General features: G+C 43.6%; 1 protein-coding gene across 3 annotated transcripts in view; it reads right to left on the reverse strand.

The window, feature by feature from the left end:
- Positions 1-1541: 1541 nt before the first annotated feature.
- Positions 1542-17159, reverse strand: part of spg21 (SPG21 abhydrolase domain containing, maspardin) — a 29121-nt gene continuing 13503 nt past the window's right edge. For all 3 annotated transcript variants that reach the window (XM_078427086.1, XM_078427088.1, XM_078427087.1), the window contains exons 6-10: positions 15302-15447; positions 6563-6671; positions 5270-5377; positions 3958-4098; positions 1542-2495 (exon numbers count right to left, since the gene is read on the reverse strand). In XM_078427086.1, the coding sequence (XP_078283212.1) occupies positions 2376-2495; positions 3958-4098; positions 5270-5377; positions 6563-6671; positions 15302-15447 (624 nt within the window). In that variant the 3' untranslated portion in view covers positions 1542-2375. The remainder of the gene's footprint in view (positions 2496-3957; positions 4099-5269; positions 5378-6562; positions 6672-15301; positions 15448-17159) is intronic.

Below are 17159 nucleotides of genomic sequence, written 5' to 3' on the forward strand. Positions count from 1 at the left end.
TATCTCCTGCCCCTGATGACCCCTTCCACCTCACCCTCCAATCCCACAAACTCGGCTCCTCTTTCTCTTAGTTTCCTTCAATCATTTATGATTTCTTTAACTTTAGAGATACAGCATGGAAACAGGCCCTTTGGCCCACTGAGTCCGCGCCGACCAACAATTACCCTGTACACTAGCACTATTCTACACACTATATACAATTTGTATCAAAGTCAATTAACCTAAAAACCTGTCCTACACCCACGAGGGACATTTTTTACATTTACCAAGCCAATTAACCTACAAACCTACACGTCTTTGGAGTGTGGGAGGAAGCCGAAGATCTTGGAGAAAACCCACGCAGGTCACAAGGAGAACGTACAAACGCCATAGACAGCACCCGCAGTCGGGATGGAACCCGGGTCTCCGACGCTGCATTCGCTGCAAGGCAGCAACTCTGCTGCTGTGCCACCGTGAACGCCCAGTTAAATTGTATTAGAGAGAAATGTTCACGATGATTCCTACTTCATTAATTGATTTGTGGAAAGTATCTGGAGAGCAAATGCAGATAGTACCTCACCCTGCATTGGAATGTTACCCAATGTTACCCAAACCTTTGGCCTTCCTGCAGAATCAGGATAAATAAACTGCGGTGTAAGAAATTACATCTCAGAATACACAAAGTGCCTGCTTTGAGACAACACCAGCTGAATACTTAAACGTTATTACCAAGAATAATTTTCATCACTGACAAAACTAGGGCACAGTGAAATGTCGCCTATCCATGTTCTCCAGAGATGCTGCCTGTCCCGCTGAGTTACTCCAGCACTCTGTGAAACGTCACCTATCCATGTTCTCCACAGATGCTGCCTGACCCACTGAGTTACTCCAGCACTCTGTGCTTTTGTTTGTAAACCAGCATTTGCAGTTTCTTGTGTCTAACATTTCAATCTGCAGCTGATGGCTAAGGACAATGATAAATTGCTGAGAATATTGCCAATTAGTCTCTGATGGACCAGAGGGGTTTCCAATACTGCTTGAGAATATAACTATTGCTAAAAAGGACTGGCGGACAATGGATTTGATTTGTCAGTGGCCGAGTAAAATGAATGCTTCAGTCGTGAGAACAATGATCTAATGATAAGACTGCTCTCTAGAAAATAAGCAGACTCCTACGGCAGTCCCAAGGGCCCTCCAATGGCGGGGTGAGTATGCTGTCTGTTGGTGCCATAGTTCTCAAACATTGGGGGAAATGTATTTGGCACTTTAAGAATTTTGACTTCAGAAAGAGAAGTAATCAATCTCAGATTCTTTTGAAGAGTGCAGCTTTTCTTCAAGGACATGTAGAATTCCCAGCAAGTCAGGCTGACGTGGCTTAATGGAGAAAACACTAATCAGATATCAAATGATATTTGCCAATGAACATTTTTCTCTGCCATTCTACATAATAATTAATTAATCACCAAAACATACACAAGTAAAGCTGCCAGTGAGACCGGGCTCGGCCCCGAATGATGGTCTCGAAAGTAGTTTTGAACTTTACCTATTTTGACAAACGGAATAAAGTTCCAAACTTTGTTTATTAAAATGTACAGAATACAGCAAACACACAAATGGCATTATGACACCAGATTAAAATAAACATGTGCATCGTACCGCCAATGAGTTTCAATGATTTTTCGTCTTCCAATCAAATTATTAGAGCTAAACAAGTTCAGTCATGGTAACATAAGATTATTTACAGTTTAAACTAAGATCTTATAAATAATCAAGGTTACGCACTTGAGCTTTCATATCGTGGCTTTATATTTGAAACCGTAAACAGAATAAGTGGCAAATCACAAGTTAGTGACTATACAAAGTAAGGTGTACATTTAATGATTTTGCATAAACTTCAAAACAAATTCTGGCAACTTTTTAAATGATTTAAAATATTTTCAGTTTAAGATATCAAATTAAGTACAAAAAAAACTAATTCACATACCTCAGTAAAATACCAACCCAGTATCAAGAACTACAAAGTGTCTGGATGGCATGAAGCATTTCTCTGGTCCAATGCCGTATCAAAGAAAGAGTTGAAGTAAAATTAGTTTGCACTAAGTAGAATTGATGCAAGGATAAGGTCACTTGCATTGCCAGTTATTGATGCATGGCTTGGAGTGTAGATCATTCATGAGATTGTCCAACATTGCCCAGAAACGAGGGCTGGCTGTCAACACGCATTTACAGGGATTTAATTCATTAGTAAGAAGCAACAAGTATGATCTGACATCTCAACATTTGTTCTGTAAGGACACCGTCCTTTTTTTAAAAAAAGGCACCACTGACACTTAAAATAAATCAGAGTTCTGAGCACAGTGGCTTTCTGTGAAGAATCACTCCTTGGGCAGAGTGAGTTACAATTCCTCTTCATTCAGGCTGTCAAGTTGGGTTCGGTGGACTTCAAGCTCCTCGACACTCACCATTGACGGGTCGATTGCAGCATACCGCGTGCCGTGAAACTGCCGCAGGTGGATCTGAAAGCAGAGGCAAAGCACCCAATTAAAGTGGAACTTCTGAAATGAAGGAGGATGACATTCAAAGGGATGACAAGGGACATGGTTTGGGATAAAGTGGAACAGATTGATAATACAAGGCAACAGGAATTGTACAAGATGTTTCATACACTCCCCAAACAGAGAATCATACTGGTACTAAAGCTCTCTAGATAAACTATTAGAAGAGATGATCAATGAAACAGAAAGTATTTATGTGAGATGGATTCCCTGAGAACACCAGATTGAATATAGGTTGAATGGGAAAGGTACAAGGAAAAACTAAGTGGGTATGGACAGAGAACAGCAGTTAATATAAAGTAGAATCCATAAGCCAACAGTATGTTTATAGTTAGCAGGTAATGAAAGCGATGGAGGAAGTTACGTATATAGTAAAGTTCCAATAATTTGACATCCTCTGGATTTGGTGGTTTGGACCAACAGTTTTACCAGGCCACGGTGGCTACTCCCATTAATACTCAAACATACTTCCATAACAGTTTTACCAGGCTACGGTGGCTACTCCCATTAATACTCAAACATACTTCCATAACAGTTTTACCAGGCTACGGTGGCTACTCCCATTAATACTCAAACATACTTCCATAACAGTTTTACCAGGCTACGGTGGCTACTCCCATTAATACTCAAACACACTTCCATTTCACTTTTTTGAGCTATTATGTAGTAATATAATAAAATCCTTCAGTTAACCAGGAAAATTTAAAGAGAGTGGAAAAAAGAGTCCTAGAATGTTTGGAAAGAGCGTGGGATTCAGAGCACCTGCCGGTTGAAGGAAACGGGGCCCTGGTGGATTTGAAGCAAGCTTGAAGAACAGGCCCCTAGGGAGTTTAAAGAAAGTGCAGCAAGTGTAAGCCTTGTAAGTTTAAAGCGATGCTGGTGAGCATAAATGGAGCATGTGACTTTGAGGGAAATGTGTGGAACAAAACCTGGTGAGCTGGATGCCAAACAAATCAGGGTTTCCAATCCAGATACAAGATTATTGCAATTTTACTGTAAACTGCCAACAGGCAAAAGGCCGCCTACTATCAGTCTGTGTCAGGGAAGTGGAGAGTGCTAAAATGGTATGCCACCAGAGACAATGGGATGAAAAATGATAACAAGACACTGGAAATGCTGCTTATGCTAAACAAGTAAGCTGCACAAGGTTGCTGAGAGATGGAGTGATGCATAAAGAGTTACCATAATTTCTTCCAATCTCCCCAAGATACAAAACTCTATCTGCAATTTTAGAATTGATACTTCTGCTGTTTCTTTGCCAAAGGAAACTTATGTGAAGATGTTTAAAATGCATTCATTACTCCCGCCTCTTCATTTGCTCACAATTCCAGCAATCAAAAATTCCACCTAACTTCCTTATTTTCTTAAGTTTATGGTCATTTTCTTGACACACATACAGGACGACAAACTGTTGCCACCCCACCTGTACATAAAGGTTGACTTCAGCACTCCGACACAAGTAGGGAAAGTTCCCTCCAGTTTTCAGATGCGCCCGCCTTGCATTCGGGTACAATTTGTACATTTCTTCTTTGGCTTCCTGAGAAAGTGCACTGTGGTCAAAGACCTGAAACATATGATAGAAATCACAGCTTGAATTACCAGCTCAAGGCATTCATCTACACAGTATTCATTGAGCACATGAACGTCACGATTGTTGAGGGAAGGGTGGGACTATCTGAGGGCCAAAGACTTGGACCTCAAATAGAAAGAAAAAATGTACATGGTAACAGGAAATAACGCATTGTTCTTTCAACAGTGACGAACCGACAGGTTCAAGATATTGTCTGAAGAAGGGTCTCGACCCGAAACGTCACCCATTCCTTCTCTCCAGAGATGCTGCCTGACCCGCTGAGTTACTCCAGCATTTTGAGTCTGTAGGTTGAAGATATTGTTCTGCGTGGTATGATTGAAGAAATACATTTAGATGTAAGAAAAGGTAGTCTGAACATTACAGATACCTGGCAAGTTTATAAGAGTTAAAAATTAAAATAGAAAATGGTGGAAAACGGATTAGGCAGCATCCGTGGAGCGATGAATAGTTAATATTTGTGTTTGACAGGGGTGGTGGCAGAAACAGATAGAAGAGTGCAGTTTAATGGACGGCAGCACGGTGGCGCAGCAGTAGAGTTGCTGCCTTACAGCACCAGAGCCGGGTTTGAATACGGCTGCTGTCTGTACAGAGTTTGTACGTTCTCCGTGTGACCTGCCTGGGTTTTCTCCGAGATCTTCGGTTTCCTCCCACACTCTAAAGATGTAGAGGTTTGTAGGTTAATTGGCTTGGTATAAATATAAATTGTCCCTAGTGTTCGTAGAATAGTGTAAGTTTGCGGGGGGGGCCGAAGGGCCAGTTTCCACGCTATATCTCTAAACTAAACTAAAATTTAAGAGACTATGAAATAGGCCATGGATGTTCAGGGAATAAAGGGATATGGATCACATGTACACAGTGAAGATTATTTTAACTTGGCATCATGTTAGGCAAGGGCATTGTGGGCCAAAGGGACTGTTCCTGTGTTGGACTGCTCTATGTTTAAAAGTCAGATTTATATAAAAGATATTAGCATAGCGACTGAAAGGGCATGTGAAGATTACAGGACCAGGAAGGAGTCTGATTAGAGATGGTTAAATGGACAAGACTGGTGGACGAACAGGACTTAGAGTAAAGTAATCAGATGTACGCTACAAGGAGCTGTGAAATAAGCCACATTCCATACATTGGAATCAAACATACTTACGTCCATTATTGTAACAGGAACGTCTTTAATCTTGTGAGGTTCTACGTATGAGTTCTGGCAATTAAGAGTGAGACGAGACGCCAACTCACCCTGCCCCAAACTTTCCAACTGTTTTGGAATAAAACGAGAGGTGGGAAATGTTGATGTCACAAACATTAAATAGCAGGGCTACAAGCTAAACCTTTGGATTCATTCAGTTAGGGTCCTGTACTTAATAAGTCTGCTTGCCATCACCACAGTTATTACCCAAGCACATGACAAACACTCCAGACAGACACAGACAGACAGATACGGGATGACACAGACAGACACGGCCTGTACACAGCAGGGAAAATTGACAAGATCAGAGAACGAGGGAGGGTAGGCAGGCAGACGTGGGGAAGGAGGGGTCAGGCAACTGAAAGGGGACGTAGAGTTATCAACTGAGGAGTGTGCGTGGGGGGGTCCCAGAACGGGGGAAGGGAAGGTCAGGAGGAGGGGGTGAACCAGAGGGAGGGGCGTGGGGAAGAAGCAGGAGGAGGGTCAATGGGAGGGGGTGAGAATTCAGGGGAGGGTGATGAGCCCCAGATGTAACGTCCTGGAGTTTGATGGTCAAATGCAGCCTACACAATGGCACTGTAGTTGCCCATCTCGTTATAATTACTGTGGTAACACTCAGCTTTCTAGAATGTGGCCACGGGGGAATCTGAAACGGAACGTTTCCTGCACTCATTGTCCCAATGTTGCCAACAAGCTCAAGGAACCATGATTTTACAGGCACTGAAACTAACTATAGCATGACCAGTCTGAAGAAGGGTCTCGATCCGAAACGTCACCCATTCCTTCTCTCCAGAGATGCTGCCTGACCCGCTGAGTTACTCCAGCATTTTATGTCTACCTATAGCATGACCTGTTCTTTATATTTGTAAAGTGACATTACCAACTCTATCAAAGACTGTTTGACAACTGCACTGAGCTCAAATGTGCAGGAACTGCAGCTTAACTGCATTTCTGGGGCATCTTTTGCCATCTGTTCTGGCTATAAGATCCAATCGTGGCCATAATCAATACTTTTGGCCTTTTCCCTTCATATTTTCATATTTTGTTGCTTCCCAGCTGCTGGGTTTTAACTGATTAATTATCTTTTAGAAATCACAGTATTTAGAACGCAAGCTTCAATGAATTACTAAGCAGAGTTCAGTAGTCTTATAATTGAGGACTGTACCAGCAGCTAAAGTATTGGACCATTGAATCAGAGACTCCAGTATAATTCCCTTCTTGGCCACACACAAATACCAAAAGAAAGCTGCCTACCCGATCAACCATGAAATCAATCGCATCCGCCATTTTGGAATCGACAGGACCAGTTGTAAAGTTTCCAAGGACAATCTTTTTCAGCATAAATCCGGGCATCAGCCAAAAGCTGGAGAGACGTTTCAGTAAAGTTGATAGTCATTGACAGAGAACATTAAAGAAAATTAGCATAATTAACAATCATATCGTTATGGCAAAACTAATTGAAGTTATTTTACAGATGTCCCAGTAATATGAAAGCCATCAAGAGAATCCAAACTGAGCAATCTGATCACAGAAGAAAAAGATAGATTTGATAAATAGGGAAAATATTGAAGATGCTTGAAATTTGAAGTGAAAAGAGAAAATTCAGTAAAGACATGGCAGGTCACCAAGCACCTGTGGAGAGAGGGGTTCTACAGGCTGATGACTTTTCATCAAACCGACAAACGATCACTGAATTGTTAGTGCTCCACATAAGCTGTCTGAATAGCTGCAGATTTATTACATTTACAAATATTACCAAAAAAATTGATAATATTGTGAGGAATTTGTGATATTAAAAAATGTATGATCCATCAGGCAATTAAAGAACTTGGGTTTTATTGAATGGCGTGGAGCAGGTTAAATTGGATAGCTGAGATACAGAATATTTCTATACTGGAATATTTCTATCCAAGTTAAATTGGATAGCTGAGATATGGCCTATTTCGATGCTAGAAAATTTGATTCCCTAAAAAGACATATATATAAACATATATTTCTCCTCGATATTGACCTTTTACTGTTGCTCACCGAATTTAAATTCCACATCCTTCACTTCCCATCCGCATTCCTTTCTCAATGACCCAATGGAAACAACAAACCGTTTTCAGGAAGGATATTTCAGATCCTGACAACCAAATAAAATATTCTCATCAGCCCTCTGAGAACAATTTCAAATTTTAACCTTTATTTCTTGATTGACTTGCAAGTAAAAAATCTTTTCTGTGTCATGAGCTTAAAAATCTCTGTACACGCCTCTGTTCTCTTTTCAGAAATCAATAGCCACACCCTCACTACCATTCAGGTACATCGCTGGTCATTAGAGGCATTTAATTTCCCTGGCACGGTGCTCACAATAGACAATAGGTGCAGGAGTAGGCCATTCAGCCCTTCGAGCCAGCACCGCCACTCGACTGGCACACAATGCTCCATCAAATTCTAAAATTGAAGGATTCATAATCTATCGCTCCAATTAATTCACACTGTATCCTTTTAATCACTGCAAAGACGAGCCAAAACGTGCCCGATGTTTCATCATTTGCAAGATTTCAATTGTCATTCTTAGACAGAAGCTGAAAAGTTGACTACACATATTGTAGGTAACATAGAGGGAAAGACAAAGGAAAATACTATTTATCCTAAAGTTCTGTACTCCCTCGCCACCACCCTTTGAAATAGTACACTATTGCTCTCACTCCATCCATCTGATAGTCACAGCCAAAGGCGTTCTATCCAGTTTCACACATACTGTGGGAATTATGTAGTTTGTAACCTTTAATTTTTGCAAGAACTTTTCCATCTTGAATCTTCTTACATTCTGTCCAGGTCTTCAGATTTTTTTAACGTTTGCATCAATTTTTAAATCCAGTTGTATCTTAGATTAAATCTTTATTTTTATTTTGCAGCATTGCAAAAAAATAATGTGATTTGGAAAACTAACGAGTTCCATACCAGAGTCTATCATCTACTGGTCACCTCCAGAGTCAATCGCAAACATTGTGTAAATAGACGTCAGTAATAAAGCAGTAAAGCATCTGGAGCTAGTGATAAAAGTAGACTGGAAAGCCAAAGAAACCTATAGTTAACTTATATAAAATAACAATTTAAATTGAATCCCATTGTGGGCATTAGTAAGGACATGAAGACTTTGCAAATGGTACGGAATAAATACATCATGTCTTGCAATCAATCCGACGGAAGCCACTTGCCTCATCAGGTTTATCCTGGGGGGGGGGGTCCCATTAACTTTATTTCTTCCTTCATTTCCATATACCCCTGCAATTTTCCTTTACCTCCAATGGGAGTTTGATTATTTTTGTTGTCGCCTTGCACCAAGGGGCAACTAACAGTAGGCGATTAATCTAACATGGGATATGCATGGAACCTGTGGGGAGACCCTGCAAACTCTGCACAGTCAGTACCCTGGTTGAGGGTCGAGCCTAGGGCTCTGAAATTATGTGGTCACTGCCAAAACTGCTGAACAACTGATTTAAGGATGAGAGATTTAAGGAAAGATGGTTCAAAGATCAAAGAGGCATCTATTAAAAATTGATATCAAAAGATACAGAAGAGAATGTCTGTAATCTGAAATTCACTGCCTGCAGAATGGGGAAAACAAAATCAAAAGAAAATTAGATGGATACAGGAGAAACATTTACAGGCTACGGGGAAAGAGCAGGGATGGGATTGCTGTACTGGGAGCTGGATTAGACTCAATGGATGGAATAATTTATTCCTCAGCTCAGTCTGGGCAAAACCTGCCCAGTGTTTCATCATTTGTTTGCACGATTCCCATTGTCTATTCCTGCGCATAACTCTGGAAAGAAAGATGAGACTATATAGAAAAGTTTAAAATCATGACGGATTAGATGGTGTAAGAAAAGAGAAACTGTTTCTGCTGGCTGCAAGTCCACACTCAGAATGCAAACATTTAAAATTAGGAGTAAAACAACCAGAGAGGAGAAAGGAGGAAAGTTTTTTTTCAAGTCAAGTCAATTTTATTTGTCACATACACATACACGATGTGCAGTGAAATGAAAGTGGCAATGCCTGCGGATTGTGCACAAAAAAGAATTACAGTTACAGCATATAAATAAAGTTTATAAGTTACTATAGTGTAGACAAAAATTTAGTCTCTGGGGTTATAAAAGTTGACAGTCCTGATGGCCTGTGGGAAGAAACTCCGTCTCATCCTCTCCGTTTTCGCAGCGTGACAGCGGAGGCGTTTGCCTGATCGTAGCATCCGGAACAGTCCGTTACTGGGGTGGCAGGGGTCCCTCATGATCTTGCTTGCTCTGGATCTGCACCTCCTGATGTATAGGTCCTGCAGGGGGACGAGTGTAGTTCCCATGGTGCGTTCTGCCGAACGCACTACTCTCTGCAGGGCCATCCTGTCCTGGGCAGAGCTGTTCCCAAACCAGACTGTAATGTTGCCGGACAGGATGCTCTCTACAGCCCCAGAGTAGAAGCAATGAAGGATCCTCCGAGACACTCTGAATTTCCTCAGTTGTCTAAGGTGGTAAAGGCGCTGCTTTGCCTTACCCACCAGTGCGGCAATGTGCGTTGCCCACGTCAGATCCTCTGTGATGCGGACTCCCAAGTATTTAAAACTGCTCACTCTATCCACAGTAGACCCATTTATCTCCAGTGGCATGTACGTCCTTGGATGTTTAGCCCTTCTGAAGTCCACAATCAGCTCCTTCGTTTTAGTGACATTCAAGAGGAGGCTATTGTCCTGACACCAGAGTGCCAGATCAGCCACCTCCTCCTGGTAGGCCTTCTCATCGTTGTTGGAGATCCGGCCCACCACCACAGTGTCATCAGCTAGATGTGTGTTCCCCCATCCTGACCACTTGGGGCCTGGCGGTGAGAAAGTCCAGGACCCAGGCACACAGAGGGGTGTTAAGCCCCAGTTCCAGCAGCTTCTCAACCAGTCTGCTGGGGACTATTGTGTTGAATGCTGAACTAAAGTCAATGAACAACATCCTCACATAGCCCCCCTGGTTGTCCAGATGAGAGAGAGCGGTGTGTAGAACCTGGGAGACCACATCATCCGTGGACCTGTTCGGACGGTATGCGAACTGTAGTGGGTCCATGTTGCGAGGAAGGAGGGCGCAGATGTGCTTCTTGACTAGCCTCTCAAAGCATTTCATGACAACCGAGGTGAGGGCCACCGGTCGGTAGTCATTTAAACACGCTGGAGAGGCATTCTTTGGCACCGGTACAATGATGGATCTTTTGAAGCATGCAGGAACCACGGACTTGGCCAAGGAGAGGTTGAATATTGTGGTGAGCACTGGAGCAAGCTGAGTAGCACAAGACTTTAGCACTCGCCCAGATATACCATCTGGGCCTCCAGCTTTCCTCGTGTTCACACGCGTCAGAGCCCACCTCACCTCATGCTCGGACACCGAGAATGTGTGTACATCCCCCGGCGGTGGATCCCCCTCCAGCCTCGCTAGGCAGCGCCCCTTCGGTGCTGTTTTTAGACGGCGAGCTGGTGGTGTTACCCGTCTCAAACCGTGCATAAAAAGAGTTCAGGTCATCAGCTAAGGAGGAGCCGGCACTTCCGGTTGAGGGGGTGCTGGACCTGTAGCTAGTTATTGTCCGTAGCCCCTGCCAAAGGCGCCTGGTGTCCTGCTGCTCCATCTGTGACTCCATCTTGTCCCGGTACCTCCTTTTTGCATCCTTCACTGCCTTCCGCAGTCGGTAGGACTCTCCCTTGTAGTCGTCCATGTTGCCGGATGCCAGGCCGGAGTTGTAAGCAGCGGCGCGAGCATTCAAGGCAACGCGAATAGGCCTGTCCACCCAGGGTTTTTGGTTAGGGAAGATACTGACCCTTACCGTGGGGATGATGGTATCGGCTATTGTGGCAATGAAGTCCGTAACCGCTTCTGCAAACTCATTTACGTCTCTGGAACTTGCTTGGAACATGTTCCAGTCGACATCGCCCAGTGCATCCTGCAGCATGGCCTCTGAATGGTCAGACCACCGCTTTACGTCCCTCGTCACTGTCGCTTCCCGTACTATCCGTTGTTTATACTCCGGCAGCAGGAAAATGGCAGCGTGGTCAGATTTTCCAAAAGGAGGGAGAGAAACGGCCTTGTAGCCTTTCCTGAACGGCGTGTAGCAGTGGTCCAAAGTTCTTTCCCCCCTGGTGACACACGTGATGTGTTGGTAGAAGTTGGGCATGACCTTTTTGAAATTTCCCCTATTGAAATCTCCAGCCACCAGCACAGCCGCATCAGGGTTCTTGTTTTGGTGTCGACACAACACATGCTGAACTCCAGGGGTAGGTAGAATGGTCGGCATGAGATAGTTAGATGTTCCAGGTCCGGCGAGCAGGAACGAGAAAGCGTCTTAATATTTCCAGGATTACACCAGTTATTATTGGTCAAGAAGCAGACTCCTCCGCCCTTGGATTTCCCGGATTCTCCCGTTCTGTCCGCCCGGAAAACAGTGAAGGACTCGGATGGGCAAATCACCTGGTCAGGCACCAGCGGGGTCAGCCATGTTTCGGTCAGACAAAGGATGTTACAGTTCTTTATGTCCATCTGGAATCTGATCCTTGCCCTCAGGTCATCCAGCTTGTTCTCCAGGGACTGGACGTTGGCCAGAAGTATGCTGGGCAGAGGTGGACGTAAGGATTGGGTTCTCAGCCTTTTCCGAATCCCCCCTCGCTTCCCTCTGTGTTTTTTCCGACTTTCCCACTGACCTGCGCTCCCACTGCTGCTGCCGCGGTGAGCTCCTTTGATGATCTCTATCGGTATATCGGTGAGTAGTGTACTGTTTAATAGTGCTCCGGTAGCGCTCGAGTTTAATTTTACGAGCGTTTCCCAGTCGTACATTGGTTACTGCTAAGTGCTAGCACACGCTAGAGCACTTAGGGATAATTTTAAAGTAAACATACCAGTTTAAAACGCACAGTTCCCGCAGAGCTACCACGACGGCGACTGGACTGGACCGTGCCATCTTTAGAGTTGTAGATTTGGCACAAACTGGTCTAAGTATGATGGGTAAAGATTCAGTCGTACACTTCAAAAGAAATAGGTTAACTGATTGGCTCTCCGTGGCGAGTGTGACCTATAAAATACTCTGCAGTTATTCGCTCGGACTACAAGGGCATCTCCCAAACCCACAACATTTACCAACAAGGGCAGCAGCGAATGGAAACACCGCCCCCTGCTGGTTTCTCTTGAAATACGTGGTTGTTCCTTCACTGTCACTGCGACACTGCTGTCATCGTGCCTTTGCTCCATCCTTCATCTTCATTTTGGTCAGTCTGATCATCTGTCCATGCTGTTCCGGCCGGCTTACAGACAGAACTAAAGCACGAGGCACTAACGCAGAGAGTACAGCAGAGTCTGAGTGGGCAGAGGGCTGACTGTAGCTTGCTCAAGATCACTTCCTCCAGCCTGAGTTGCATGGGTTCCATCGACAAATGTCTTGACGATTCTTTCTAACTGGCCCAGTTAGGGTCTAACCTAACCCAAAATCTTGGATGAACAGGTAGATTCGCTTTCTGCCAAAGTCCAGATCCAAACCTGTCACAAGGATGATCCCATACCACAAGAACACCGGGTATGGTCTCTGCAAGGGTATCAGGAATGCCAAGAAAGAACTCGAAAACAACCCGGAGGCTCCATTCAATCAAGAGCACGCCAGGCAACTGTTTTAGGGCTACAAGCTGATATCAGGGGCAATCTCCACTGGATCAGCTCAATGCCTTTTGATTCCTCTTTGAACAGGTCAACAAAGTTCCACCAAGGCACGTCCCTCCATCATCCGCTGGCTCTGCTGCATACATCTCGTGCCAGAAGTCAGGTCTGTTTTCATGAGGATAAACAGCTGGCCTGGATAGAATCCTTGGGCCGGTTCTGAAATTGTGCGACAATCAACTGGCCACAGTCCTTACCAACATCTTCTACCTCTCATTTCAGTAGTTTATTGTCCCTACCAGCGACAAGGAAATTTCCAGCATTCCAGTCCTCAAGAGAAATAAGACACAAAAAGCTGGAGTAACTCAGCTCTCATTCCTTCTCTCCAGAGATGCTGCCTGACCCGCTGAGTTAATCCAGCTTTTTGTGTCTATCTTCAGTTTAAACCAGCATCTGCAATTCCTTCTTACCCATGAGAAATAAAGTGGCCTGTCATAATGCCAACTATTCAATAGCTCTAACATCAACCACATGAAGCGATTTGAAAGACTGATAATGGGCCACATCTGCGCCCATTTTTCCAGACAATCTAGACTCCTTTGCAATTTATGTAAAAATAAGTCTATGGAGGGATCCACCTTAATACATTTAACTGAATAAGCTCACCCCTAAATGTCTGACCCTTGGCTTGAGGACTCCACCTGCAACTGGCTTCTAGACTTTCTGATCAATATATTAGGATTGGCCATAACATTTCCTCCACCCTGACCTTCAATACTGGTGTCCTTCAGGATTGTGTGCTCAGTCCCTTGCTCTACGCCCTAACTATTCAACTACTAACAAGCAAATCAGTCGGATTTTAATGAGGTAATAGACAACCAACACACATCTTTTGTTCTATCTGATTCACTAATGGAAAACTATGATTAGCTTTCACATAGTCATGGAGCTATGTGACACAGAAACAGGCCCTCAGGCCCACCTAGTCAGGGTGACCAAGTTGGCATTTGGGTTAGTCCCATTTGCCTGCATTTGGCTAATGTTCCTCCTATCATATATCTGTCCCAATGTCATTTATATTACCTTTGGAGAGATGCAATCACTTGCAATGCAAGCAGTCTAATCCAACAAACTTACTGAAATCTCCATTCCTTACATTTACAGTGCCCTCCATAAACACTGCTGGAATTTCTACATGGTGAAACCAAAATGTATAAAAATGGCCTTTATTAAAATCTGACATTGTGCAGGGGCATAAATAAATGATGGGTCTATGTCCCAAACATCATGGAGGGCACTGTACATGACCAACCAATGAATCCAAAGACATGTGAATCTGGGACACTGATTAGAGATCACACCCATTGATAATGGAATCTGCTCTGCGTTGTTTGTCTGACGAGAACACTAGCTGAATAATCACCACCAGACAAATTAAGCAGACAAATTTCAACAGTTTGTCTACCCTTGCTGAAATAACACCATCACAATTCCAAAAAAACATGGACAGCTCAGGAGATGTGAAACTGCAAGTAGTAGCTATCCATCCGTTAAACTGTTATATGCCTGCAGATGCAAATGGCTGAACTTGTGGCAGCTTCCTCATAATAATGTGGGTAGAAACACTGTCATTCAGACCAGCACCAAGCACCTGTGGTGGGCATGTCTTATAGACCTTGGCAGCGGGTTAGCAATGCCATCAAGTGCTTCCTGCAGGAAAATGGACCAAGTGGACTGAAGAAGGGTCTCAACCTGAAACATCACCCATTCCTTTTGTCCAGAGATGCTGCCCGTCCCGCTGAGTTACTCCAACATTTTGTGTCTACCTTCAAGTGGACTACCTCCATGCCCAAGTCGGCTTTTTGAGAGCCATTAGTGAAATGGGGCTTTACTACAATTGAGAGTCAACAGAGTGAAATGGTGCTACACTATAATTGAGGCTTACAGTAGGTCACTCAACATCTTTTGATCTCCCACTGTTTAAAGCAGGACGACAAGCAATTTACAATCTTCCCACAGTCCACAAACAAGCTTGGCGTAATACCTGCCAATGGAAAGACCTATGATTTAGGCAGACATAAGAGGAGTTTCAATCTATGCACTGTTAACCCCATTGTTACGTTTTAGTTACTAAAGAACCTCTCTAATATCAGAAATTGACTTCGGATTGTAGATTTATTAAATGTGAAAAGAGTAAGAGGATATTGGAATACGAGGAAAATGGCAGGAGAAAATTCAAGATTCCACAATCTAATCAAATCCAAATGGATTCCTTGAGATGAATAGAAGTGAATAATTGTAGCACCAACAATGAAACATTGATCTATTAATGTCTTACCTATTGGCAGTCCAAGACTGGTTGAAGATAGATGTGTCACTGAATGAATTACACAAGATAAGGGAATGAACTCTGGGTGATTTGTGTGCATATTCTGCAAACTTCTGTGCCAAAAATCCTCCCAAGGAAGCACCAAAAATGTGAACCTACACAAGTGAGATTTGACTGGCGTTAGTTTATCCAGGACTTGTGGCTATTATGGCATTGAAAATCTCAGGTAAATTCTAAAATCTATCATTTGAAAAGAATTTCACTTTTTTACATCAGATTTTATTTAGAGGCATTCGGCCCATCTGGTCTTTATGGTATTTATCTATTCTTGGCTTGCCGTACAAGCCTTCTCTAATCCCTCTTACCTAAATAATTAGCATGCCCCAAGATTTCTTTCCATTGAGTGTAATCTAGCTTCCCCTTCTGTTTGTTAAATCTATTCATTTGAATGTTGCCTTCTGGTTGAACATTCCTTCTTCTTGACTCCCTAATGGATTATATTTTCATTTTGCATGAGTAGCACTATTTTAGGGCAGCAAAATCTCACTATTTTAACAATCTATCAAGTCACCCCTCAGAAAAGAATCAGCTTTCCTGGATGTGAATAATCTCTCGGTTCTGATATCAAATGGTAAACCTTTTTCACATTCCCTTTGTGACCAGAAAATCCTTTTTTTTTTGGAGAAAAAACCTGCAGAATGCTCCAACAAATGTCCTGTGCAGGTCCAAGTGACATCACTACTTATGAATGCTATCCCTCTGAGGGTAAATCCAAGTGATGCGTTAGCATGAGCAGCTGCATTGCTGCCCTGCACTGCAACCTTTAGTCAGCCGTTCACTCATTTCCCTAAATCTTTTAGAGTCATGGAGTCATAGAGTGATACAATGTGGAACAGGCCCTCGGCCCAACGCCCACACCGACCAACAATGTCCCACCTACACTAGTCCCACTGGTCCATATCCCTCCAAACCTGTCCTATCCGTGTACCTGCCTGTTTCTTAAATGATAGGATAGTTCCAGCCTCAACTACCTCCTCTGACAGCTTGTTCCATAGACCCACCACACTTTGTGTGAAAAAGTTACCCCTCAGATTCCTATTAAATTTTTTCCCCTTCACCTAAACCTACGTCCTCTGGTCCTTGATTCCCCTACTCTGGTTAAGAGACTCTGCATCTACCAGATGTAACTAGTAGAGAAGATGTAACTAGTAGAGTGGATAAGGGAGAACCAGTCGATGTGTTATATCTGGACTTTCAGAAGGCCTTCAACAAGGTCCCACATAGGAGATTGGTGTACAAACTTAAAGCACACGGTATTGAGGGTTCAGTGTTGAGGTGGATAGAAAATTGGTTGGCGGACAGGAAGCAAAGAGTAGGAATAAACGGGTCCTTTTCGGAATGGCAGGCAGTGACTAGTGGGGTACCGCAAGGCTCAGTGCTGGGACCCCAGTTATTTACAGTGTATATTAATGATTTGGACGAGGGAATTGAATGCAACATCTCTAAGTTTGCGGATGACACGAAGCTGGGTGGCAGTGTTAGCTGCGAGGAGGATGCTAGGAGGCTGCAGAGTGACTTGGATAGATTAGGCGAGTGGGCAAATGCATGGCAGGTGCAATATAGTGTGGATAAATGTGAGGTTATCCACTTTGGCGGAAAGAACAGGAAAGCAGAGTATTACCTGAATGGTGACCGATTGGGAGAAGGGGAGATGCAAAGTGACCTGGGTGTCATGGTGCACCAGTCATTGAAAGCAAGCATGCAGGTGCAGCAGGCAGTGAAGAAAGCGAATGGTATGTTGGCATTCATAGCAAGAGGATTTGAGTTTAGGAGCAGGGAGGTTCTGCTGCAGTTGTACAGGGCCTTG

The sequence above is a fragment of the Rhinoraja longicauda genome, chromosome 33 (genome assembly GCF_053455715.1).
Source record: "Rhinoraja longicauda isolate Sanriku21f chromosome 33, sRhiLon1.1, whole genome shotgun sequence".
NCBI lineage: Eukaryota > Metazoa > Chordata > Chondrichthyes > Rajiformes > Arhynchobatidae > Rhinoraja > Rhinoraja longicauda.